The 27,953-nt window shown below is 43.1% G+C and overlaps 1 protein-coding gene and 1 non-coding gene across 3 annotated transcripts; one reads left to right on the forward strand and one right to left on the reverse strand.

Moving 5' to 3' along the window:
- Positions 1-10,502: 10,502 nt before the first annotated feature.
- On the reverse strand, positions 10,503-27,908 carry opn3 (opsin 3). Of its 2 annotated transcripts, XM_029753162.1 has the most exons (5): positions 27,837-27,908; positions 27,575-27,634; positions 23,338-23,657; positions 14,173-14,424; positions 10,503-11,974 (listed from the first exon to the last, which is right to left on the reverse strand). In XM_029753162.1, the coding sequence occupies exons 3-5, from the start codon at positions 23,641-23,643 to the stop codon at positions 11,705-11,707; spliced, it is 828 nt and encodes a 275-aa protein (XP_029609022.1). In that variant the 5' UTR covers positions 23,644-23,657; positions 27,575-27,634; positions 27,837-27,908; the 3' UTR covers positions 10,503-11,704. The 2 variants fall into 2 exon arrangements, with proteins under 2 accessions (XP_029609022.1, XP_029609021.1); XM_029753161.1 differs by having other exon boundaries at positions 27,575-27,893.
- LOC115195024 (U7 small nuclear RNA) lies at positions 19,685-19,737 on the forward strand. Its single transcript, XR_003878565.1, has one exon. It is a non-coding gene; the product is annotated as a U7 small nuclear RNA (small nuclear RNA).
- Positions 27,909-27,953: the final 45 nt, after the last annotated feature.

Consider the following 27,953-nt stretch of genomic DNA (forward strand, 5'->3'; position numbering starts at 1 on the left):
AAGTGTTGGTCCCATGTTTCATGAGCTAAAATAAAAAGAGCACAGAAATGTTCCATACGCACAAAAAGCTTATTTTTCTATACATTTTTTTGCCCAAATTTGTTTAAATCCCTGTTAGTGAGCATTTCTTATTTGCCAAGATAATCCATCCACCTGACAGGTGTGGCATATCAAGAAGCTGATTAAACAGCATGATCATTACACAGGTGCACCTTGTGATGGGGACAATAAAAGGCCACTCTAAAATGTTCAGTTTTGTCACACAACACAATGCCACAGTTGTATCAAGTTTTGAGGTAGCGTGCAACTGGCATGCCGACTGCAGAAATGTCCACTAGAGCTGTTGCCAGAGAATGTAATGTTAATTTCTCTACCATAAGCCACCTCCAATCTCATTTTAGAGAATTTGGCAGTACATCCAACCAGCCTCACAACCTCAGACCATGTGTAACCAGGCAAGCCCAGGACCTCCATATCTGGCGTCTTCACTTGCGGGATCGTCTGAGACCAGCCACCCAGACAAATAATGAAAATGTGGGTTTGCATAACCAAAGAATTTATGCACAAACTGTCAGAAACCATCTCAGGGAAGCTCATCTGTGTGCTCATTGTCCTGACCAGGGTCGTAACCAACTTCAGTGGGCAAATGCTCACCTTCAATGGCCACTGGCACGCCGGAGAAATGTGCTCTTCATGGATGAATCCAGAATACCAGTCGTGTGGGCAAGCAATTCGCTGATGTCAACGTTGTGAACAGAGTGCCCCATGGTGGCGGTGTGGTTATCGTATAGGCAGGCATAAGCTACGGGCAATGAACAAAATTGCATTTTATCGATGGCAATTTGAATGCCATGACGAGATCCTGAAGCCCATTGTCATGCCATGTATCCGCTGCCATCATCTCTTGTTTAAGCATGATAACGCAAGGCCCATGTCGCAAGGGTCTGTATACAATTCCTGGAAGCTGAAAATGTCCCAGTTATTCAATCACCTGCATACTCACCAAAAATGTCACCCATTGAGCATGTTTGGGATGCTCTGAATCGACATGTTCCAGTTCCCATTAATATCCAGCATCTTTGCACAGCCATTGAAGAGGAGTGGGACAACTTTCCACAAGCCACAATGAACAGCCTGATCAACTCTATGTGAAGGAGATGCATCGCGCTGCATGAGGCAAATGGTGGTTACACCAGATACTGACTGGTTTTCTGATCCTCATCCCTACCTTTTTTTTAAGGTGACCAAAAGATGCATACAGTATCTGTATTCCTAGTCATGTGAAATCCATAGATTAGGGTCTAATGAATTTACATCAATTGACTGATTTCCTTATATGAACTGTAACTCAGTAAAATCGTTGAAATTGTTGCACGTTGCGTTTATATTTTTGTTCAGTGTGTATTATTGACTAACATCCAACTCATGTCAGTCATGATACAGTAACTAAACAATCCAGATAATTTGGGGCATATTGTCCCAGTTCTATGTCAGGTCAATGTGACATGCTTGCCAGAAAATAACATATGTTGGATTTTTGTGGACGTGATATTAAATTAATCATATATAAATAAAGTTATTATCCTCATGGTCAGTATGTTAAAACCACAGTAATGTTTTTGGATTGAAGTTGCACATGCAAGGAAATGCATATAATAAGATGGCAAAAAGAAGTTATTATGAGAAAGCTTCAATACAGGACTAAGATTGAATACTACACCGGCTCCGATGCTCGTCGGATGTGGCAGGGCTTGCAAACTATTACAGACTAGAAAGGGAAGCACAGCCGCGAGCTGCCCAGTGACACGAACCTTCCAGACAATCTAAATTACTTCTATGCTCGCTTCGAGGCAAGTAACACTGAAACATGCAGAAAAGCACCAGCTGTTCCGGACGACTGTGATCACGCTCTCCGTAGCCGATGTGAGTAAGACCTTTAAACAGGACAACATTCACAAGGCCATAGGGCCAGACGGATTACCAGGACGTGTACTCCGAGCATGCGCTGACCAACTGGCAAGTGTCTTCACTGACATTTTCAACCAGTCCCTGACCGAGTCTGTAATACCAACATGTTTCAAGCAGACCACCATAGTCCCTGTGCCCAAGAACACTAAGGTAGCCTGCCTAAATGATTACCGACCCGTAGCACTCACATCTGTAGCCATGCAGTGCTTTGAAAGGCTGGTCAAGGCTCACATCAACACCATTATCCCAGAAACCCTAGACCCACTCCAATTTGCATACCGCCCAAACAGATCCACAGATGATGCAAGCTCTATTGCATTCCACACTGCCCTTTCCCACCTGGACAAAAGGAACACCTATGTGAGAATGCTATTCATTGATTACAGCTCAGCGTTCAACACCATAGTGCCCTCATAGCTCATCACTAAGCTAAGGACCCTGGGACTAAAGACCTCCCTCTGCAACTGGATCCTGGACTTCCTGATGTGCCGCCCCCAGGTGGTAAGGGTAGGGAACAACACATCCGCCATGCTGATCCTCAACACGGGGGCCTCTCAGGGGTGCGTGCTCAGTCCCCTCCTGTACTCCCTGTTCACTCATGACTGCATGGCCAGGCACGACTCCAACACTATCATCAAGTTTGCTGATGACACAACAGTGGTAGGCCTGATCAACGACAACGATGAGACAGCCTATAGGGAGGAGGTCAGAGACCTGGCCGCGTGGTGCCAGGACAACAACCTCTCCCTCAATGTGATCAAGACAAAGGAGATGATTGTGGACTACAGGAAAAGGAGGACTGAGCACGCCCCCATTCTCATCGACGGGGCTGTAGTGGAACAGGCTGAGAGCTTCAAGTTCCTTGGTGTCCACATCACCAACACTCTATCATGGTCCAAGCACACAAAGACAGTTGTGAAGAGGGCACAACAAAGCCTATTCCCCCTCAGGAGACTGAAAAGATCGTCAGAAGGTTCTACAGCTGCACCATCGAGAGCATCCTGACTGGTTGCTCTCAACTGTAATTTCTCTTTGCTTAATTGAGCTGCTCTTGCCATAATATGGACTTTGTCTTTTACCAAATAGGGCTATCTTCTCAATACCATCCCTACCTTGTCATAACACAACTGATTGGCTCAAACACATTAAGAAGGAAAGAAATGCCACAAATAAACTTTTAACAAGGCACACCTGTTAATTGAAATGCATTCCAGGTGAAGCTGGTTGAGAGAAGCTGGTTGAGAAGCTGGTTGAAGAACGCCAAGAGTGTCCAAAGCTGTCATCAAGGCAAAGTGTGGCTATCTCAAATATAAAATATACTTTGATTTGTTTAACCCTTTTTGGGTTACTATATGATTCCATATGTGTTATTTCATAGTTTTGATGTAGAAAATAGTAAAAAATTATGTAAAACCCTGAGTACCGTAAATTCCGGACTATAAGCCGCAACTTTTTTCCCACGCTTTGAACCTCGCGGCTTAAACAATGACACGGCTAATATATGGATTTTTCCCGCTTTCAATTTTTTTTTCTCCCAAAAAACACATTCTGTGACGTGCTCAGTTTTTTGGCGGCATGAAGCTTTCATTAGACCAATGAAATTGCCGAACGGGTTAAGGTCAAACAACTTTTTTGTTTACTGTTTAGATTAAATGAGCGCTCTCAAACTTCCCATCATTCTGATTACGGTAGTCATTTTGTCACCCTCATCATGGAAAAGACACGGAGAACTGCATATGATGCAGCTTTCAAGTTGAAGGCGATTGATCTGGCTGTTGGAAAAGGAAATAGAGCTGCTGCATGGGAGCTTGGTCTTAATGAGTCGATAAGACGTTGGAAACAGCAGCGTGAGGAATTGACTCAGTGCAAAAAGACAACTAAAGCTTACTGCTAATTTTTTTTTTTTATTACAAGCCGGGTTTCGTTAAAGCCTATTTATTTTTGTTACAAGCCGTGTTTCGTTAAAGCCTATTTATTTTTGTTACAAGCCGTGTTTTGTTAAAGTCTTTTTTTTTTTTTTACAAGCCGTGTTTCCTTAAAGCCTGTGTAAAGTTCATTTGTTTCAATGTACCGGTAGGCACCTGCGGCTTATAGACATGTGCGGCTTATTTATGTTCAAAATAAAAACATTAAAAAAATTCAGTGGGTGCGGCTAATATTCAGGTGCGCTCAATAGTCCGGAAATTACGGTAGATGTGTCCAACCTTTTGACTGGTACTGTGTATATATATACTGCTCAAAAAAATAAAGGGAACACTTAAACAACACATCCTAGATCTGAATGAAAAAATAATCTTATTAAATACTTTTTTCTTTACATAGTTGAATGTGCTGACAACAAAATCACACAAAAATAATCAATGGAAATCCAATTTATCAACCCATGGAGGTCTGGATTTGGAGTCACACTCAAAATTAAAGTGGAAAACCACACTACAGGCTGATCCAACTTTGATGTAATGTCCTTAAAACAAGTCAAAATGAGGCTCAGTAGTGTGTGTGGCCTCCACGTGCCTGTATGACCTCCCTACAATGCCTGGGCACGCTCCTGATGAGGTGGTGGATGGTCTCCTGAGGGATCTCCTCCCAGACCTGGACTAAAGCATCCGCCAACTCCTGGAAGGTCTGTGGTGCAACGTGGCGTTGGTGGATGGAGCGAGACATGAAGTCCCAGATGTGCTCAATTGGATTCAGGTCTGGGGAATGGGCGGGCCAGTCCATAGGATCAATGCCTTCCTCTTGCAGGAACTGCTGACACACTCCAGCCACATGAGGTCTAGCATTGTCTTGCATTAGGAGGAACCCAGGGCCAACCGCACCAGCATATGGTCTCACAAGGGGTCTGATGATCTCATCTCGGTACCTAATGGCAGTCAGGCTACCTCTGGCGAGCACATGGAGGGCTGTGCGGCCCCCCAAAGAAATGCCACCCCACACCATGACTGACCCACCGCCAAACCGATCATGCTGGAGGATGTTGCAGGCAGCAGAACGTTCTCCACGGCGTCTCCAGACTCTGTCACGTCTGTCACGTGCTCAGTGTGAACCTGCTTTCATCTGTGAAGAGCACAGGGCGCCAGTGGCGAATTTGCCAATCTTGGTGTTCTCTGGCAAATGCCAAACGTCCTGCACGGTGTTGGGCTGTAAGCACAACCCCCACCTGTGGACGTCGGGCCCTCATACCACCCTCATGGAGTCTGTTTCTGACCGTTTGAGCAGACACATGCACATTTGTGGCCTGCTGGAGGTCATTTTGCAGGGCTCTGGCAGTGCTTCTCCTGCTCCTCCTTGCACAAAGGCAGAGGTAGCGGTCCTGCTGCTGGGTTGTTGCCCTCCTTCGGCCTCCTCCACGTCTCCTGATGTACTGGCCTGTCTCCTGGTAGCGCCTCCATGCTCTGGACACTACGTTGACAGACACAGCAAACCTTCTTGCCACAGCTCGCATTAATGTGCCATCCTGGATGAGCTGCACTACCTGAGCCACTTGTGTGGGTTGTAGACTCCGTCTCATGCTACCACTAGAGTGAAAGCACCGCCAGCATTCAAAAGTGACCAAAACATCAGCCAGGAAGCATAGGAACTGAGAAGTGGTCTGTGGTCCCCACCTGCAGAACCACTCCTTTATTGTGGGTGTCTTGCTAATTACCTATAATTTCCATCTGTTGTCTATTCCATTTGCACAACAGCATGTGAAATGTATTGTCAATCAGTGTTCCTTCCTAAGTGGACAGTTTGATTTCACAGAAGTGTGATTGACTTGGAGTTACATTGTGTTGTTTAAGTGTTCCCTTTATTTTTTTGAGCAGTGTGTATATATATATATATATTCACAAGTTCACAAGATCATCCTCGGCCTACCATGGCTTCAGCGCCATAACCCTACCATCTCATGGTCGAGGATGAGAATCACCGATTGGTCACCTGAATGCCGGAAGACCTGCTTTCCTGTCCCCTGTGGTTCCACGTCAGTTGAGAGTCATGTGGTTGCCCTCCAGCCCAACATCCCGGAGGAATATCAGGATCTAAGGGAGGTATTCTCCAAGACCGCGCTACCGGTCTCCCTCCTCATCGCCCCTGGGACTGTGCCATTGACCTGTTTTCCAGTGCTACACCTCAGCGCAGATGCATCTATCCTCTGTCAGTGGCTGAGACCCAGGCCATGGAGGACTACATTCAAGAGGTGCTCCCATAGAGTTTCATCCGCAAGTCCACGTCCCCTGCGTCGGCTGGTTTCTTCTTTGTGGCCAAGAAGGAGGGTTACGCCCTTGTGTCGATTACCATGGACTCAATGACATCACCAAGTATCGGTACCCTCTCCTGCTGGTGCCGTTTGCCATCAAGCAGCTCCGCGGGGCCCGGTTCTTCACCAAACTGGACCTGCGGAGTGCCTATAATCTCATTCGTATCCGGGAGGGGGATGAGTAGAAGACGGCATTCAGCACAATGTCTGGTCACTACGAGAACTTGGTTGTGCCCTTTGGCTTAGCCAATGCTCTGTCAGTGTTCCAGGCATTCGTCAACGAGGTGTTCAGGGACATGCTCGGATGTCAGGTGATTGTGTACATTGATGACATCCTGATCTTCTCAACCACCCTGGAGGATCACATCACTCATGTTCGTGCAGTCCTGGAACGCCTCTTGGCTAACCATCTGTTCATCAAGGCGGAGAAGTGCCAATTCCACCAGAGGGCGGTCTCCTTCTTGGGCTACCAAATCAGTCCACAGGGAGTGGAGATGGAGGACTAGAAGGTAGATGCGGTAAGGTCATGGCCAGTCCCAACCACCATCAAGGGGTTACAACGGTTTTTGGGGTTTTCCAACTTTTACCACCGCTTCATCAGGAACTTCAGTGCCGTCGGCGCCCCTCTCACCTCCCTCCTCAAAGGTGGGCCTCGTAGGTTGGTTTGGTCTCCAGCAGCCGATGAGGCCTTTCATCTCCTCAAGGGGCGTTTCACCTCCGCCCCCTTGCTAAAACAGCCAGACCCCACGCTACCTTTTGTGGTTGAGGTAGACGCATCGGAGGTGGGTGTGGGGGCAGTTTTGTTTCAAAGACAGGGGGACCCACTAAAACTGTATCCTTGTGCTTTCTTCTCCAAGAAACTGTCCCCCGCAGAGAGGAATTACGACGTCGGCGATCGGGAGCTCTTGGCGGTGAAGTTGGCATTAGAGGAGTGGAGACACTGGCTGGAGGGTGCCAAGGAACCATTCGTCATCCTCACCAACCATCGGAACCTTGAGTACATACGGAGAGCGAGGAGACTTAATCCGCGCAAAGCCAGGTGGGTCCTCTTCTTTACCAGGTTCACACTAACCTATCACCCAGGTTCTAAGAACATCAAGGCCGATGCCCCGTCCCGTATCTACGATTCGGGAGAGACTCCTGTCCAGAGGGCACCCATAATACATTCCTCCCGAGTCGTGGGGTCAGTAGTTTGGGACTTAGATGTGGACATCCACCAAGCTCTAGAGAGGGAGCCCGCACCCCGGAATTGTCCTCCTGCGCACATTTACGTTCTCACGGGGATAAGGGATTGGCTGCTGACCTGGGCACACACAGCTGTCGTTGCTGGATATCCAGGTCTTCCTCACACCATCCATTCCATCACAGAGATATACTGGTGGCCCACCTGAAGGATGTTACGTGGTGAAGGATGTTACGAGGAACTCCTGTCCCGTGTGTGCTCAAACCAAGTCCCTCCGGAATGCTCCAGCAGGGAAGTTCCTGCCGCTTCCCGTGCCTCAGCAACCTTGGTCCCATCTATCCATTGACTTTGTTACTGATCTTCCGCCTTCTGGTGGTAGTGGATAGATTCTCAAAATCATGTAGTTTAATCCCTCTTCCTGGTCTTCCCACTGCTCTCCAGGCCGCTGAGGCACTCTTCCAGCAGGTCTTCTGGCATTATGGCCTTCCGGGGGACATTGTCTCGGACCATGGCCCTCAATTCACATCCAGAGTATGGATGGCCTTCGAGAAGCTCGGGGTCCCGGTTAGCCTCACGTCTGGATATCGGCCTCAGTCTAACGGGCAGGTGGAGAGGATGAATCAGGAGCTGGGGAGGTTCCTGAGGAGTCACTGTCAGGACCGGCAGGGTTGACCCCCTTCCAGTGTGTGTTGGGTTTCCAGACGGCCCTGGTCCCGTGGACCCCGGGCCAGACCGTGGCTCCTGCGGTAGATGAGTGGTTCCGACGCACGGAGGAGGTGTGGAACAACGCACACGTGAGACTCCAGCGCGCTGTCCATTGTCAGAAGGAGCAGGCAGACGATCACCGCAGTGAGACCCCTGTGTTCCATCCTGGGGATCACGTCTGGCTCTCTACCAGTATCCTCCCACTCCGCCTGCCCTGCAAGAAGCTGAGCCCGTGGGTTGTGGGGCCGTTCAAGGTTCTCCGGAAGGTCAATGAGGTGACATACAGGTTACAATTGCCCACTCACTACTGTATCTCACCCTCTTTTCATGTCTCCCTTCTCCGGCCGGTGGTTCCTGGTTCCCTAGCTGATGCTGTCCCCCATGACACCCCCCCCCCCCCCGGACATCTAAAGGAGCTCGGCGTATGATGTCAGATCCCTACTGGGGGTCCCTACTAGGGCAAAAACCAAAACGTGCACCCCTTGGGGTCCCGAGGACCGAGTTTGGGAAACCCTGCTCTAGCGCGTGTGGTGAAATGAAATAAGGAACATGAAAAAAATTGCATTTCATCCATGGCTTACTTAAGTACAGGCAGGGGTGAAAGTAAGCCGGTCCGGCAAAATAAATTAGTGGGGGTACGCATTACCGGTAAAACATCAGCTTATCACAATAATTAAAACAGATTCAAAGAAAACTGTGGGCTAGTACTGTATGTATAATTTCCACGTCAGTCGCATGAAATATTTGCAAATAGACCTGAAAACGTGTGGAATACGCTCCAAGATGCTGTGTAGTTTGACAATAACACAGACATTTTACCAAGGCAGAGATGAGTGGCTATGACTGAAATGCGCGTGGACAGCATTGTTCACATCAATTCAGGTTACAAGACTTGCATAGGCCTAATGTCTGACAAATGTCATTCATAGCACTTTTTGATGTTTTGTAACTGATGTCTCTTTGCATTCATCAAATGGCACTGTATGGATGACAGAATTATTTTAAGGGAGGAGTAGTCTAATAGTTCCAATAGTAACTGCCCACTGGGCACAGATGTCAGTTCAATGTCTAGTTTTGATTTACATTTGGTTGAGTTGTCAAGTAACCTGAATTAAACATGAAATCAATAAATGTCACCATGTCATTGGAATTAGGTAAAACGTTTGGTGAAAAAGAGACTAAATTCCCTTATGTTGATTACTTTTTTCATATCCAAACAGTATTCCACGTTGAACGTCATCACTTCTAGGGCTCCTGAGTGGTGCAGCGGTCTAAGGCACTGCATCTTAGTGCTAGAGGTGTCACTATAGATCCTGGTTCAATTCCAGGCTATATCACAACTGATTGGGAATCCCATAGGGCAGTGCACAGCGTTGTTAGAGTTTGGTGGGGTAGGCTGTTGTTGTCAATAAGAATTTATTTTTAATTAAGGATTAGCCCCTTTCTTTCAATTTTCGCCGAAAATGACATACCCAAATCTAACTGCCTGCAGCTCAGGACCTGAAGCAAGGATATACATATTCCTGGTACCATTTGAAAGGAAACACTTTAAAGTTCATGGAAATGTAAAAGGAATGTAGTAGAATATAACACAATAGATCTGGTAAAAGATAATACAAAGAAAGAAATAATCGTTCTTTTGTATTTTTTTTGTACCTTCATCTTTGAAATGCAAGAAAAAGGCCATTATGTATTATTATTTATGTTCAAACTTTTGTATCAAGACTGCCCAAATGTGCCTAATTTGTTTATTAATAACTTTTCAGGTTAAAAATTGTGCACTCTCCTCAGACATTAGCATGGTATTATTTCACTGTAATAGCTAATGTAAATTGGACAGTGCAGTTAGATTAACAAGAATTTAAGCTTTCTGCCAATATCAGATATGTCTATGTCCTGGGAAACTTTCTTGTTACTTACAACCTCATGCTAATCGCATTAGCTCAACCATCCCGTGGAAGGCACGAAGAATTAACTGACTTGCTTGGTTAAGTAAAAAAACATTTGTGGATTCAACCAGTTTTTGTCCAGTGGGTGAGGTCCTGGACACTGACTGTAGGCCTCACGTAGCCTATTATAATATTAACTAATATTAAGTGTTTCTCTCAGTAGAATTATAGACCAAATGTTGATTTTGTCTCTGGAACAGCATCTTGAGAGAATGCGAATGCGCGCTTAGGACAGTGTGTAGTCTAAACGTGCAATTTCTTTCAGGGACATACTGTAAAGGATGAAAGTATTTAATTTTCAACCACATAAAATATGCATGCAAAATCGGTCAAACTGATGTCATTTGGAAATGTTGCATGGAAAATCACCCTGGTCCCTTGCTCTATGAGAGAAGCAGAAATGAAAGAGAAACTTTACAGACATCAACTATATTGTTGATGATGACGCATTGATCGGTTTATGACATTATTCTGGTGAGCAAGGCTTTATTTAGTATTCTAGACGAGCGTCAAGTAATGACAGAAGACAACCTGCATGTATCTAATTACAGACAAGTTGACTAACAAATAGCCTAACAAATGTCGGAAGTTATAAACAGAATTTTTTACCGCACCCCCTGTCAAAAGAATCGTTCTGCCGTCCCTGGGTAACATGCACAGGTAGCCTACATTAACCTTTTGAAGTAATTCTTTGACAATCAGATGAAAACATAATGACTGGTTGTGTTTATGCCACATTAAATGGTAGGTTAATACATTTTAAAAGTTAAACAACAAATCAGGACTATTGGCCCATAGAGATCCTATTAAATGAATAGGGATTATATGTAATTCTATCTGGCCGTGCCCATAGAGATCCTATTAAATGAATAGGGATTATATAATGTAATTCTATGAATAGGCCCATAGAGATCCTATTAAAATTATAATAGGGATTATATATGCAATTCTATGAATAGGCCCATAAAAAAAAAGAATGAAGTGCATGCACACATACAGGAGGTCCCCGCACCGGGAAAAAATGAAATCCACTTTCACCCCAGAATATAGGATATATTTAATGTATCAAAGGCGGAGAGAGTGTTGTGCAGAATTTGCTGCTGCAATATTGTAAGGCTTTTCCCTATAAGTTCATTAAGCACTGCCAACCAGGGAAATAGTAATAATCAACATCACTTTCTCCATGAACACTGCTGGCCTCCGTTATGACACAGGAGGTACTGTTTAAAAACACTCAGCTCAGCATCAGACTATGTCAAAGGCTGTTCAAGACAAGAGAAATAGGTCACAAACTCACAGCTTCATCATTCGGTTATCACAACTGACAGATAGATGGTAGAATGGAGTGTTTCACAGCGTTCACGGTGAGACAGTCTGAATACAGTACATTGAACACTTCCAGGGAAGGGTTTGTTCCTTCTGATGCACAGTGAAAGAGGGTTGGGAATATGTCTCTACAGTTTATAGTGATGGATCTCGAAAAGGCTAAAAAGAGTAACATTAGTCTTGTGTCAGAAGGGTGTTTTGGAACTTCCGGGTTCTGTGTTTCATGAGAGGAAGTTCTGAGGTTTACGGAGGAACAGGTGATATGAGGTGATTAGTCAGTTCCCATGGTGACATGGGTGTAGCATGATGGACTACAGTACCCATAATGCTTTGTCACAGCGGCCGCACTTGGATGCCCTCTGACGACATACCGCCGCTCTTGGAGGTGGTGTCCAGGTGGTGCACGTCATTGCTGGCGATGATGAAGACAATGGAGGAGGAGCTGAAGGTCACCCTCTTCTTTGGTCGTTCCCCGCCTCTTCGGTGGGACATGACGATTGGGCGAATAGGCCGCTCGATGCTCCGGGCCAGGGGGCGGTCCTTGATGCTGCTCTGAATCCACGAGAGCTGGGAGCACAGCAGCTGCAGCAAGCAGCGCCGGAACTGCCAGAGGGACAGGAGGAGGAGAAGAGAGAGAGAGGAACTCAGGCAGGGTCTCAATTTAATGTTGAGACGTAGAAAAGTAGAATACACAAGGTGTAATTTCGAAATTTGGTTGTGCACCAGCAGTTTTCCTCGTTACGTCAGTCACTGACAGTCACTCAATTAGCCTATGTTAGCTAAACATTTTTAGATTGGTAGGTACGTTAGTCTAGCGGCTGTACTTATCTGCTCATAATTCCATGGCATTATTTGATATTATTTTATAGAATGAAGAATACAATTTAATAAAGCTGAATAAAATAGTTTCCAAACGACGCCTAACCCGAAAGAGGATTTATCCAATTTCGAGGTGCATATTGGAAGAACTGTCCACATTTACTTTTTGTCAGCCAACAAGATGAGTAAGCCTAACAAACAGCAAAAGCACTAGCCTATGTCAATCTACTATCCCCCATAGAACAAAAGTCGACCTATTCTATTCTGTACAATAAACAAATATTCCAAACATAGTCTGGGACAGATGTGGAATGCAATTGATCACAAATGAATACAACCACTAGCATCCCAAAAACGTTTTTTATGCAATGTGGCTGACGCAACAGATCAGAACGTTTAGCTTAAAATGTTGATAAACTATTAGGCTATTTCTTCACATTATAAGCGCAGCAATGCGCACATGGTAGTAGGCTATAAGCGGAAAACACCATTATCAAAAGTGACCGCAAATGCAATTATGCATGTAAAGCTGCATTTTTATGGTGAAAATTATCTTCCCCAAAGTTGAAACTCACATGCTGCCTATACTGTATACCAGTTAGGCTCTACACCCCTTGTAAAGCAGATTTATGTTTTGAATTTTAAGAAGTTATTTGGCCACTTACGCTGTGATACAAACGTTATTAAAACATATAGGCCTATAGAACAAGTCGCAAAAAATAGGCATTGTTTCTTACGCTGGGCATCATTCACAAGTGATAATATATAATTCACAAGTCACCCATCAGACTATTCTTGATTTAATCTTGTCTTTACATATACTAAATAATATATGTGTGACATTTGCTTTGATTTAGAATGGACCATTATCATGCACCTGTATCGAAACATGGGCAGCGGGAAAAAAGACATGTCATCTATGCACTTATATAGCGAATGGAGGACGCTTTTCCCTGTGGTTTATTTTCATCCCAGCCAGGTAGGCTATACTCCTGTTGTAAATATAAACAATGTGCTTAATATTAGGAAAGTTGAGAAATAAATATAGTAGGCCTAGCCTATAGAAAACTAATGGTATCCTCCTCTTTTTATTAGCGGCCATCACTCTTTTTATTAGCGGCCATCATGAGAGCCCATCTCTCATTAAGTATTTGATTAGATTTTCGAATACATTTGCATTGATGTCAGAGTGATTAGAGGGACAAAAGAGTGCTGAGTACCAGGCAGTTAGCAAGTTTGGTAGGCTACTAATGTCCAGCAGCAGCATCAGAGCTTGGAGAAGCCTAATTACCCTGACTAAACAGTCATGCGGAATTTGACTGCCTTCATGACACGTGACCGCCGGTGTGGTGGTAATACGGTCACAGCAACAGCCTTAGTCTAGCCAACTATCTAAACCTTGAATGCCGAATTACTGACTGGCACGCAGGGTACGCGCCCCATTGATTTTGTTAGTCACTCTCACCCAGATATCATATGAACATGGCATAAATCATGGTATGATTTATTAAAACGGCAATGTTTTCTCTCTGACCCAAGGCAAAATGTATAGAATTACAGGAAGTTTGCTTTAAATCAGCTAAATGTTATCTCTGCCCATGTCAATATGAGTCGAATTGCATGAAATGTGTTTTAAAACTGCAAAAATGTCTCTCCACCCCATGGCATAATGTGTTTTTATTTGTTTTAATTGGCTTTAAAACTGAAACAATGTTTGTACGCCTCATGGCAAAATGTGTAGAATTGCAGGAAAATTACTTTAAAACTGTAACATTTTTCTCTCCACCGTCAAGAGGTGGGCAGCTTAAATGTTTTTCCCGCTAGGTGGGGGCGCGCCTAACCAAATCTCACTTAGGGCACAATGAGGTCTGAAAACAACAGACAAACCTTGATTTTGAAGTGTGATTTTCCTTTAAATTTGGAAAAGGGCTTGTTTCAAAGTATTTCCTCTATCAGCATAGGTGTGTCAGGGGTCCTCTCACCTTTCTGCTCATGAACATGTAGATGAGAGGGTTATAGGCCGTGCTGGATTTAGCGAAGAAGGAGGGGATGATGGCGATGGCGGGGGTGACCATGCTCTTCCTGCCAAAGGCTTCCATCATGGACACCACGGCATATGGTGTCCAGCACACCAGGAAACAGCAGATCATCAGCAAGAACATGACGGCCACCTTCTTTTCATAGCGCAGGATCTTAATGATCTGCACTGTCTGAAGGTCCTGGATGGAGCGGAGCTGTAGGGAATGACAACAGGAAAGAATCTCATCACTTACCAACACGGTCTCCTTAGAATATGTCAACAAATTGGAACATACTGTATAACCATTGCAGTTATATGTCCCTTCCACTGACATATTACTTATAAACTGAGTATACAAAACATTAAGAACACCTGCTCTTTCCATGACATAGACCAGTGATCAACAACCAGTGGTCAAGATCACTTGCACAGTCAAAAAGCATGCCGAGATATACCACTCAGATTTTTTTTTTTTAACATTTAATTTAATTTCATTTATTTCACCTATATTTAACCAGGTAGGCCAGTAAAGAACAAGTTCTCATTTACAACTGCGACCTGGCCAAGATAAAGCAAAGCAGTGAGACACAAACAACAACACAGAGTTACACATGGAATAAACAAACGTACAGTCAATAACAATATAAAAAAAATCTATATACAGTGTGCGAACTTGACTTAAACAATGTAACATTAACTTAATAAGATGAGTTCTGTAGGAATTATGTACCACCCCGAATCCCACTGCTGGCTTGCCTCTGAAGCCAAGCAGGGTTGGTCCTGGATGGGAGACCAGATGCTGCTGGAAGTGGTATTGGAGGGCCAGTAGGAGGTACTCTATCATCAGGTCTACAAAAATATCCCAAGGCAGTGATTGGGGACATTGCCCTGTGTAGGGTGCTGTCTTTTGGATGGGATGTTAAATGGGTGACCTGACTCTCTGTGGTTACTGAAGATCCCATGGCACTTATCGTAAGAGTAGGGGTGTTAATCCCGGTGTCCTGGCTAAATTCTCATTCTGGTCCTCATACCATCATGGCCACCTAATCATACCCAGCTTCCAATTGGCTCATTCATCCCCCTTCCTCTCCCTTGTAACTATTCCCCAGGTTGTTGCTGAGAATGTGTTCTCAGTCAACTTACCTGGTAAAATACGGGTAAAAAAGGTGTTTGGGCAGTAGGCCATTATCACAGCATATTGGCTATATCCCTCTCCTGACAATATTGTTATTCTCAGACCATATTATATTTAAAAACTTGAGCTTTGATAACAAAATAAATCAGTTGGTGTAGCACTTGCGAGGCACTGCGGACCATAAATTGAAATAATTAAAAATGTTATTTTACTGGACTGATGGTATCTGCATCTGATGGTCATGGTGCTTTCAAGACAACTGGGAAATTAGAAAAGAACTGAAGTTAAATCATGACGTCAGTGATCTACAGGTCGGAAAGTCTAGAAAGATGCTAGAGTTTCCAACTTGGAATTCTGAGTTGGATAAACGTTCAAAACGATTTTTCCCAGTTAAATGTCTTTTTTTTTTTCTTTTTTTTTTACAAGTTCCCAGTTGTCTTGAACACACTTAAGTCGGAAGCTGGAGATTTTCGAGTTCCCAGTTATTTTGAACACGGCATTAGTCTCAGCGGAGGGAGAGAGCAGCAGAGGGTCCGCATCTCACGGTCCCTGCTCTCTCCTTCCTTTCTACCAGTGAGAATGACCAGAGAGAGGGGACACCGTCTTCCACCTGATGGTGAAACTCGAGTCGCTGTCATGGGTGTCGTACGAAGGAGACCAAGGCGCAGCGTGTGTATCATTCCACATTTTATTATAACTGTGAAACTATGCAAGACATACGTACAAATAAACTACAAAAAAAAAATAACAAACCGTGACGAAGAGGTGAAACATACACTAACTCAAAATAATCTCCCACAAAACCTAGTGGGAAAAACAACAACTTAAATATGATCCCCAATTAGAGACAACGATGACCAGCTGCTTCTAATTGGAGATCATCCCAAAAAACAACAACATAGAAATACAGAAACTAGAATTCCACATAGAAATACATAAACTAGACAAAAACCCCAACATAGAAAAAAGAAAGTAGGTCACGCCCTGACCTACTCTACCATAGAAAATAAAAGCTTTCTATGGTCAGGACGTGACAGTCGCACCATATCTGCCTCGGTCATGCACAAATTCATGTTGTTCCTATGACCAGAGAATGTGAAATATTCCTTGATATTAAAGTAGACAAGACGAGCTGCTAATAATAATAAAAATGCAGGCCTATCGATACACTTGGCTCCTCATTCATTGCAGCTGCAGCACAAGTGGATGTAAGGAAAAGCATGTTTTATGTTATGTAATAGTGTTGAATAAAAACAGTGTTGACAGTGCTGAATAGAAACTTAAACATGAACTCACTCATAAAAACAGCAGCTCTTTGCTGTATTCTTTGACAGTCTCTCTGTGGTCATGGTTTTAAAAGTTATTAAATCGTATGTAGGATAGTATCAAACGGTGCTGTGGCAGGGGTCGTGGAAGCTCTGTACGAATGGTGATTTGACAGAGCAGACAGGGTAATAGACAGAGCAGACAAGGAGAGCAGACATTACTGAGTCACCACTAACGGTCTGAATGGCAATGGTCAGAAAATGTCTAAGAATGTCTATAGAATGTTGTAATATACTATAGAATACTAAAGTAAATACACTAAGTATTAGCCGCAAAAAAAGCACTGTAGTAAATATTACAGTTATGTCTGCAAAAACACTACACTTATTTAACTACAGTATTTCATTTGCATATACCCTGCCCATTCCCCTCCCCCATGTCACAATTTGTGCCACCAATAAGACCATATATATCCCTACAGAGACCTGTGCGTAATCCTTTCTGCCCGCTCCTGTCGGCAATGGAAACACAAACACAAACATCTTCAACCACCTACCCACAATCACAAAGCACCATGCCCTCCCAGTATCCAGGAAGAGCAAGTTTCCATCCCCTATTTTGTTTTATTTCTAATAAAGACATTAAATCCCTAAAATGTAATTTGTAGGCTACTTCCTCATTTTGACATTGTTTGGTTGAGTTTGCTTTGTTTGTCACGCCTCCTTGTTGACTGTAAGAATCCACCTACCTTTAATTTATGCCTTTTATTTAAATTAATCATGCAGATGTATCTGTTGATTTAGGCTGTCATTGTTTATATTTTCCAGTCAGCTTTATAGTTGGCCAATTGCTTTGAATTTGATGTAGGTATTGGAAGTCAGCCTTGTTGCTACTTGACAGCTTATATTTTTGTCTTTGTTGTGTATACTGTATTGTCTTACCAGTATGTAGGCTTAGGCGCACACCTGGCTGCACAATGAATTTCTCAAAAACGTTTAATCTGAACTGAATATCTGAGTCTCAGGTGGGCATAACAGAACATTGACCTTTGGTTATGCATCAACATGGGCATAGAGAATCTGTGCAGTAATAGACAGACCGGACAGGGAGAGCAGAGATTCCTGAGTCACCACTAATGGTCTGAATGGCAATGGTCAGAAAATGTCTAAACGGATTGAAACTGCTCTATCGAAAAAGTATTTAGTCTTGGTAAACCAATTAAACGAGTCAGTCAGTCAGGCAGTCACTCCTTACAACCCTATATAATTGATAATCAATTATGGACCACGAACTGACTTGGCCCCACTTCCTGACATTGATAGTCATGGAAACTTTGATTGGGGCATAATTAATGAAGAGTTCTCACATAACAGTCTTTTAAAGCTCGCCAAAGTTTTTCTCTTGAGAAGGATACAATACTCCAGAGCTTGCACATTTAGAAACCTCTCTTTGATGGTCTTACGAAGCCCAGTAGTAATCAGCATTCTCTAAGACTGCAGTTCACTGAGGTTTCCCTATAATGTTGAGTCAGAGGTTCATGCTGAGTTTCTCAAGGGTTCTCAGAGCACCCTCAACAAACATGGGCAGGGGAAGGGCAGATCTTCAGTGGTTGAGGGAAGCCTTGATGTCTTGGGGACCTGGGACTGTTTATTTTTTTTATTTCACCTTTATTTAACCAGGTAGGCTAGTTGAGAGCAAGTTCTCATTTACAACTGCGACCTGGCCAAGATAAAGCAAAGCAGTGCGACACAAACAACAATACAGAGTTACACATGGAATAAACGAGCATACAGTCAGTAACACAATAGAAAAAAAATAAAGTCTATTTACAGTGTGTGCAAATGGCGTGAGGGGGTAGGCAATAAATAGGCCATAGTAGCGAGGTAATTACAATTTAGCAGATTAAGCTGGAGTGATAAATGAGCAGATGATGATGTGCAAGTAGAGATACTGGTATGCAAAAGAGCAGAAAAGTAAATAAAAACAATATGGGGATGAGGTAGGTAGATTGGGTGGGCTATTTACAGATGGACTATGTACAGCTGCAGCGATCGGTGCTGTGCAGAAAGTAATGGCTTACTTCCTTAAATGTTGTAAATACTTAAAGAAGCAAAGACAGGCACAGTGGAGGCAGCGGTGTCAAGCCGTTGCACAGATACCGCTAAACATCTGGGTGAATTGACTACACCCACATTAACTTATTTGACTTTAGAGTAAACTGTAGAATACTATACTACACACTGTAGTATCCCTCTATCATGTGTAGTACTTACTATAGAATGTTGTAATATACTGTAGAATACTGTTCTATATTAAATACTAGAGTATTATCCGCAAAAAAAGCACTGTAGTAAATACTACAGTAATGTCTGCAAAAACACTACAGTCCGCAAAAACACTACACTTTTTTAACTACAGTATTTAATTTGCATATACCCTGCCCATTCCCCTCCCCATGTGGCAATTTGTGCCACCCATGAGTGAGAAATATACATTCCAAGTATAGACCAACTATTGTGTTCCCTATAGGTTTGAGAACTGCGTGTAATCCTCTCTGCCCACTCCTGTTGGAAGATGGAAACACAATCAACATCCTCAACCAACTACCCACAAAGCACCACACTCTCCAAGTGGCCTGAAGAGCAAGTTCCCATCCCCTATTTTTTTAAATTTGTAATAAAGATATTAAATCCCACTCTCAACTCAAACCCTTACCCTAAACCGGGTCCGAATCTGATTCCCAACCCTACCCCCTAAACCTTACCCTAAACCGGGTTCTTATCCCCTACCCAACCCCCCCCTCCTTCTTTATTTTTCTTCTTTACATTTAATTATCCAATGAAGCTTGTTTTAATTAAAATCACGTAGCAGAAGACAAAAGGACAACTCCAACATCCCTCCCCCTTGCCAAACTTCACCCTCGACTGGATAGACACACTGAGAAGAGCGGTAGAAAAGGGCAGGAAGCCCTGAGCTATCCCTACAAGCCTACAAGTCTCTTTACTTACTTTACTACAGGTTATAGAAAAGAGCAGAAGCTCTGAGCTCTCCGTCTTACCTACAGGTTATGTAAAAATGTGCTCTTTTAGTATTTCTCCAGTAGGTTTCCTGAAGCAGAAAGCCTCCACTTCTATGTCAAAGATAATAAAACAATAACAATTTAATAAATACTACAGTAATGTCACAAAAACAATACAAAAATACTACATTATACTACAGTCCACAAAAAAACTACAGAAAATACTACAGTATACGACAATCTGCAAAAACACTACATTAATTACTATAGTATATACTATAGTTATGTTACTACAGTATTTATACTATAGTTAACTGTACATACTACAGTATACTACAGTAAATACTACAGTAAATACTACAGTAAGTACTAGTGTTTTAGCTGACTTTAGTCCGCAAAAACACTACAGTGAATAGTACAGTAAAGTCTGCAAAAACACAACAGTGAATACTATAGTGTCGCACACACACACCCTCAGTATACACAGAGCAAACGCACACAGCCCCCCACACCATACTGTACTCTTCATAGTAACCGTGCGGTCCACTGCTGAGTGAACCCACTTTAACTCCTATTATCCTCACAGGTAACCCTCTATGCAGGGTGGTAAAGTGGTACATCAGGATGATTTGAAGCCCTTAAGAGTGAGGAAGGAGGAAGGAAGAATGAAGGAAATGTAGATACATTTGGAAAGGTAGGTGAAAGATAAAAGGAAAAAGATAAAGTGGTGGTCATTCCGTGTGATAATGGAGCAAAAATGTCCATGAAAGTTTGTACTTCGCAAAGAAAATGCAGGTTGGAATTTATTGTCATGAATCTTTCCCTGGAGGCAGCACTGCAGAGTGGTCACTATTTGGCACTGCCACAAAGTAATAACATCTGATTTTAAACCTAACTCTAACCTTAACCCTAATCTTAACCACACTGCTAACTCTACTGCCTAAATCTAAACTTAAATTAAGACCAAAAAGGTCATCTTTGTTTTCATGATTTTTTACGATATAGCAAATTTTGACTTTGCAGCTGGCCCATCTAGCGGAAATCACTAGGTTCTGCCTCCAGGGCAAGAGCTATGACAATAATTATCAACCTGCATAGAAAATGTCCTTAGGAGGAAAGGTTTTTCTATATCCTGTATTAGGCATTCGCGTCTATGATTAGTTTGGTTCAGTTCACTTTATCAGCCTTACTCTGGACTTGGTCTGATTTTTTAAAATTGTATTTATTTATTTACTCTTAAGCTCTTTAAAGGCCCTGTGCAGTCAAAAACGTGATTTCCTGTGTTTTATATACACTGCTCAAAAAAATAAAGGGAACACTAAAATAACGCATCCTAGATCTGAATGAATTAAATAATCTTATTAAATACTTTTTTCTTTACATAGTTGAATGTGCTGACAACAAAATCACACAAAAAAAATCAATGGAAATCCAATTTATCAACCCATGGAGGTCTGGATTTGGAGTCACACTCAAAATTAAAGTGGAAAACCACACTACAGGCTGATCCAACTTTGGTGTAATGTCCTTAAAACAAGTCAAAATGAGGCTCAGTAGTGTGTGTGGCCTCCACGTGCCTGTATGACCTCCCTACAACGCCTGGGCATGCTCCTGATGAGGTGGCAGATGGTCTCCTGAGGGATCTCCTCCCAGACCTGGACTAAAGCATCCGCCAACTCCTGGACAGTCTGTGGTGCAATGTGGCGTTGGTGGATGGAGCGAGACATGATGTCCCAGATGTGCTCAATTGGATTCAGGTCTGGGGAACGGGCGGGCCAGTCCATAGCATCAATGCCTTCCTCTTGCAGAAACTGCTGACACACTCCAGCCACATGAGGTCTAGCATTGTCTTGCATTAGGAGGAACCCAGGGCCAACCGCACCAGCATATGGTCTCACAAGGGGTCTGAGGATCTCATCTCGGTACCTAATGGCAGTCAGGCTACCTCTGGCGAGCACATGGAGGGCTGTGCGGCCCCCCAAAGAAATGCCACCCCACACCATGACTGACCCACCGCCAAACCGGTCATGCTGGAGGATGTTGCAGGCAGCAGAACGTTCTCCACGGCGTCTCCAGACTGTCACATGTGCTCAGTATGAACCTACTTTCATCTGTGAAGAGCACAGGGCGCCAGTGGCAAATTTGCCAATCTTGGTGTTCTCTGGCAAATGCCAAATGTCCTGCACGGTGTTGGGCTGTAAGCACAACCCCCACCTGTGGACGTCGGGCCCTCATACCACCCTCATGGAGTCTGTTTCTGACCGTTTGAGCAGACACATGCACATTTGTGGCCTGCTGGAGGTCATTTGCAGGCCTCTGGCAGTGCTCCTCCTGCTCCTCCTTGCACAAAGGCGGAGGTAGCGGTCCTGCTGCTGGGTTGTTGCCCTCCTACGGCCTCCTCCACGTCTCCTGATGTACTGGCCTGTCTCCTGGTAGCGCCTCCACGCTCTGGACACTATGCTGACAGACACAGCAAACCTTCTTGCCACAGCTCGCATTGATGTGCCATCCTGGATGAGCTGCACTACCTGAGCCACTTGTGTGGGTTGTAGACTCCGTCTCATGCTACCACTAGAGTGAAAGCACCGCCAGCATTCAAAAGTGACCAAAACATCATCCAGGAAGCATAGGAACTGAGAAGTGGTCTGTGGTTACCACCTGCAGAACCACTCCTTTATTGGGGGTGTCTTGCTAATTGCCTATAATTTCCACCTGTTGTCTATTCCATTTGCACAACAGCATGTGAAATTTATTGTCAATCAGTGTTGCTTCCTATGGCCAGTGATTGTGTCTTGTTAAAGACTCACATATGGTCTTGCACTAATTTGTAAGTCGCTCTGGATAAGAGCGTCTGCTAAATGACTTAAATGTAATGTAAATGGACAGTTTGATTTCACAGAAGTGTGATTGACTTGGAGTTACATTGTGTTGTTTAAGTGTTCCCTTTATTTTTTTGAGCAGTATATATTTCCACACTATGAGGTTAATAATACTGTGAAATTGTGGAAATGATGATAATGCCCTTTTAGAGTAAGCGCTGTTTGAAAAGACTTTTGGCCTGCGTGGTGACATCACCAGGTGGTAAATTAGTTAAAGGTCCATTGCAGCCGTTTTTTTTATCTCAAAATCAAATCATTTCTGGGCACCAATTAAGTACTTTTTTTGTTTTCAATTAAAGTTGTCAAAAAGAAACAAAAAAAACTTCTTAGCAAATAGCAATTTCTCAAGCTAAAATGTTGCTAAGACTATCTGGGGGTGGTCTGAGTGGGGAGGGGAAAACTGAAAACTGGCTGTTATTGGCAGAGGTTTGGAACTCTCAGTCAAAAACAAGTTTTCCCTTGTTATATCTATATGTATTTCCACACTATGAGGTAGGAATAATACTGTGAAATTGTGGAAATTATGATAATGCCCTTTTAGCATAAGAGTAGTTTGAAAATACCGCCTGTAATTTTTGCCTGTTTTGGTGGGATGGAGTTTTGACCTGCCTGGTGACATCACCAGGTGGTAAATTAGTTAATAGACCAACAAAACAATCACTAGGTACATAATTGTTTCCCAGAAATGATTTGATACCGAGATAAAAATGGCTGCATTTGACCTTTACGTTAAAAGACGATTGACATAAACCACACTGACATAAACATGAAGCAACAGAAGAAAATGGAAGGGAGAGACGAGCGAGACTGTCTCGTCCTTCTTCTTACCATTCGCACCGTGTAGAGAATGTTCATATAGCAGTAAATCATAATGCCCACAGGGACAAAAAAGCAGGCCAGGAGAAAGAGGAGAATGAAGGAGGCATCGATAGGGTCCTTGGATGTCCAGTCCAGGGAGCAGCCTAACTGGTGGATCTCCATAGTGTAGCGGTTCCAACCCAGGAGAGGGGCCCCTGTCCAGGCCAGGGAGTAGAGCCAGATGTGGGTGATGCACCTCCGGGCCCAGGGGAAGTCCACCACCTGAGCATAGACCACCCGGATGTAGCGCTCGTAGGCCAGAGCTGAGAGACTCATGATGGACACGATGCCTGGAAGGGAGGGAGATGAGTGATGATGCTGAGTAATGACTTCCGAATCTGGGTTGTGGAATATCTATATGTAGGTCCTGATTAGCACTGCAATTGGTTATTACACTGTTATTACTCAGTCCTCATCAATATTTTCCCAATATATAATCAATCATCATAAATATCCTCTTAGCAAGAGAAATAATAGGAGAGGTGTCCTGTTGTTTGTGCATTTGATTCCGTCAACACACCGAACCACATCATTTCGATCAAATCACACATTCTACCTTTAACAATTTCCATAAAACATAAAACCAAGTGTTGCAGCACAGATGTGGTGCAATATAAGGGGAGCTGTTCAAGCACAGCGTGTCACTGCACACTATAACACAACTAATGCGTTATAACACACATAACTGCACACTATAACACAACTAATGCGTAACATGTCTGTACAGATCAAACTGACGGGACCACACTGCAGGAGTACAATGGGTGTGACAGGTGCAGGATGTCCTGAGATAGTCATCCTAATTTAGACTGTTGAGGAATGTGAGAGTTGTTTCACATGCTGTAGTAGATGAACGTGGTATCAACACTCTGTGCCATTCATCTCTTTCTGAGGGGCTTTAGTGTGCCTGTACGCTAATCATCATTCATTGTTATATTAACCAGCCTCTTCTTCAGTGTCTCTGCAGAATTGTACTATAGTGAGCTGCAATGCGGGCACCAAAGTCAAATTACCACCCCCATCCATCCTACAAGAGTGAACCGTTTATTTTTGGAGGCAACAATGTAAAATGTAAATAGTTTACAATATATGAAGACATTGGACAGCTGAGAAAAGTCCCCCATATAAGTATATTGGACAATATTGCACTTAGCCTACAGTAGGTTACATGTGCCTGAGAGAGAGAGATACTGGTAAAGAGAGAGCGAGAAAGAGAGAGAGAGAGAAAGGGGGAGCGAGAGAGCGAGAGAGCGCAGAGGGCGTGAAGGTTGCACTAACCCCCTCATTAGCAGACCTCTTCATTAATAAGTGATGATTCCTATAATAAATAGGGAAGAGACAGTTATGTGATTGCACAATTATTTATCTCGCTCGCCCTAAGCCCTCAATGACGATAATTATATAGCTGAAATGGGTCGGAAAAAAAGAACCTGAACTCTATGGATAGCCATTTTATCATCTATTCACTGCATTTTTTTATATAAAAAAAATATATATATTTTGATTTTTGATATCAACCTTTTTATTATCGATATCAATAATTCCCCATAGGATTCAACGGAGAAACAACTCAAAATTAGGAAAGTGTTCTTAATGTTTCGTACACTCAGTGTAATAAGATGAGTATTGTGGTGGCAACATCATGTTATGGGTGTGCTTGTTACCGCCAGGGCCTAAAGGATCAAAAGAAATATGAAATGAGCAAATGACAGGCAAAACATTTTAGGAAAACCTGCCATAGTCGGTAGTGAGTGTTACAACTGAGGACAGACAATTTTTATGTGCAGCACCCGGCGGTCCGGTTCGGTGAGCTTGTGTGGCCTACCACTTTGCGGCTGAGCTGTTGTTGCTCCTAGACGTTTCCACTTCACAATAACAGCAGTTACAGTTACTGCCAATGTTTGTCTATGTAGATTGCATGGCTGTGTGCTCGATTTTATACAGCTGTCAGCAACGTGTGTGGCTGAAATAGCCGAATCCACTAATTTGAAGGGGTGTCCACATACTTATGTATATATAGTGTATTTAACATGCACTAAAGACGCAATCAGCAATTTAAATCAACCCCTGGAATTGATACAAACATTCTTGAACCTACTGTACTTACGTCATAGTCTACCCATGAAATGGATATACAGTTGAAGTCGGAAGTTTACATATAGTTAGGTTGGAGTCATTAAAACTCATTTTTCAACCACTCCACAAATTTCTTGTTAACAAACTATAGTTTTGGTAAGTCGGTTAGGACATCTACTTTGTGCATGACACAAGTAATTTTTCCAACAATTGTTTACAGACAGATTATTTCACTTATAATTCACTGTATCACAATTCCAGTGGGTCAGAAGATTACATACACTAAGTTGACTGTGCCTTTAAACATTCCAGAAATGATGTCATGGCTGTAGAAGCTTCTGATAGGCTAATTGACATCATTTGAGTCAATTGGAGGTGTACCTGTGGATGTATTGCAAGGCCGACCTTCAAACTCAGTGCCTCTTTGCTTGACATCATGGGAAAATCAAAAGAAATCAGCCAAGACCTCAGAAAAGAAATTGTAGACCTCCACAAGTCTGGTTCATCCTTGGAAGCAGTTTCCAAACGCCTGAAGGTACCAAGTTCATCTGTACAAACAATAGTACGCAAGTATAAACGCCATGGGACCACGCAGCCGTCATACCGCTCAGGAAGGAGACGCGTTCTGTCTCCTAGAGATGAACGTACTTTGGTGCGAAAAGTGCAAATCAATTCCAGAACAACAGCAAAGGACCTTGTGAAGATGCTGGAGGAAACAGATACAAAAGTATCTATATCCACAGTAAAACGAGTCCTATATCGTCATAACCTAAAAGGCCGCTCAGCAAGGAAGAAGCCACTGCTCCAAAACTGCAATAAAAAAGCCAGACTACGGTTTGCAACTGCATATGGGGACAAAGATTGTACTTTTTGGAGAAATGTCCTCTGGTCTGATGAAACAAAAATAAAACTGTTTGGCCATAAGGACCATCGTTATGTTTGGAGGAAAAAATCTCAAACATGAAGCACGGGGGTGGCAGCATCATGTTGTCGGGGTGCTTTGCTGCAGGAGGGACTAGTGCACTTCACAAAATAGATGGCATCATGAGGCTGGAAAATGATGTGGATATATTAAAGCAACATCTCAAGACATCAGTCAGGAAGTTAAAGCTTGGTTGCAAATAGGTCTTCCAAATGGACAATTACCCAAAGCATACTTCCAAAGTTGTGGCAAAATGGCTTAAGGACAACAAAGTCAAGGTATTGCAGTGGCCATCACAAAGCCCTGACCTCAATCCTATAGAAAATTTGTGGGCAGAACTGAAAAAGTGTGTGCGAGCAAGGAGGCCTACAAACCTGACTCAGTTACACCAGCTCTGTTAGAAGGAATGGGCCAAAATTCACCCAACTTATTGTGGGAAGCTTGTGGAAGGCTACCCAAAACGATTGACCCAAGTTAAACAATTTAAAGGCAATGCTACCAAATACTAATTGAGTGTATGTAAACTTCTGACCCACTGGGAATGTGATGAAAGAAATAAAAGCTCAAATAAATCATTCTCTACTAATATTCTGACATTTCAGTTTCTTAAAATAAAGTGGTGATGCGAAAATAGGATTAAATGTCGGGAAATGCGAAAAACTGAGTTTAAATGTATTTGGCTAAAGTGTATGTAAACTTCCGACTTCAACTGTATGTACAATGATTACAGTGTAGAAAACTAGCCACTTGTCAGAATATTCCATATTTTCCAGTGTGTAAAAGGGGAGGCAGACACAGATCGGGATAGAATTACACGGGTATTTCCGAGCTGTCTTTGACATGAACCAGCTTCATCCCCGTAGCGGAAATGGCATTCATAAACATCCACAATCATATAAAGACTGGTTTCATAAATAAATAGGGAGAAAGTGGGCTAAACAGTTCTTCCTTAGAATAAGATGGGTAGTAAATGTCCCGTGCAACATTCGAAATAGACTATACAAGGATCACAGAGTTCTGAAAATGTAATACCCCAAAAGACTAATCTGAACTACACAAACATGGAACACAAATTAAATGAAAAGGCTGCCACAAAAAAAAACATTGGATTAGGACTAGTTAAATGAGTAAAAATCTTTTTATTTTTTATTTTAGATTAATGTGTGAATCTAGGTAAAACACCCAAAGCACAGAAGCTCAGATACTGACCAAATAAGCTGTTGCTGAATCCGTCCCAGACGCATGTTGCCGAGTTCCAGTCCCATCCGCCTTTGATGCACGAAACAAACGTAAAGTTAATTCCAATGACAGACACCAACAAGTCACTTATACTTATGTTTACTATTAACAAATTTGTGGGCGTCCGGAGTCTCTTGAATCTGTAGTACAGCATGATGACAATAATATTGTTGCAAAATCCGAATACTCCAATTGTACCGATAGCAAAGGCAAGGAGTTTGTAAGTACCAACCGCAAATATATATTCTTCTGTTTTCCTTCCAGTTCTAGTGAAATTCGCAGGATTCATTGCTTGAATGACATTGTGCTGCGCGCGTTGACTTGTCTAGTGTGGTGAGGGGGGAAGATC

This window comes from Salmo trutta, chromosome 5, assembly GCF_901001165.1.
Source record: "Salmo trutta chromosome 5, fSalTru1.1, whole genome shotgun sequence".
In the NCBI taxonomy this organism is placed as follows: Eukaryota; Metazoa; Chordata; class Actinopteri; order Salmoniformes; family Salmonidae; genus Salmo; species Salmo trutta.

Excerpts from the sequence above, each read along its gene's own strand:
- opn3 (XM_029753161.1), bottom strand. The coding sequence starts at position 27,893 with ATGAATCCTGCGAATTTCACTAGAACTGGAAGGAAAACAGAAGAATAT. Across the intron at positions 23,658-27,574 it reads ATTCAGCAACAGCTTATTTG|GCATCGTGTCCATCATGAGT; the intron begins GTCAGTATCTGA and ends CCTCCCTTCCAG. Across the intron at positions 14,425-23,337 it reads TTCTCTACACGGTGCGAATG|CTCCGCTCCATCCAGGACCT; the intron begins GTAAGAAGAAGG and ends CATTCCCTACAG.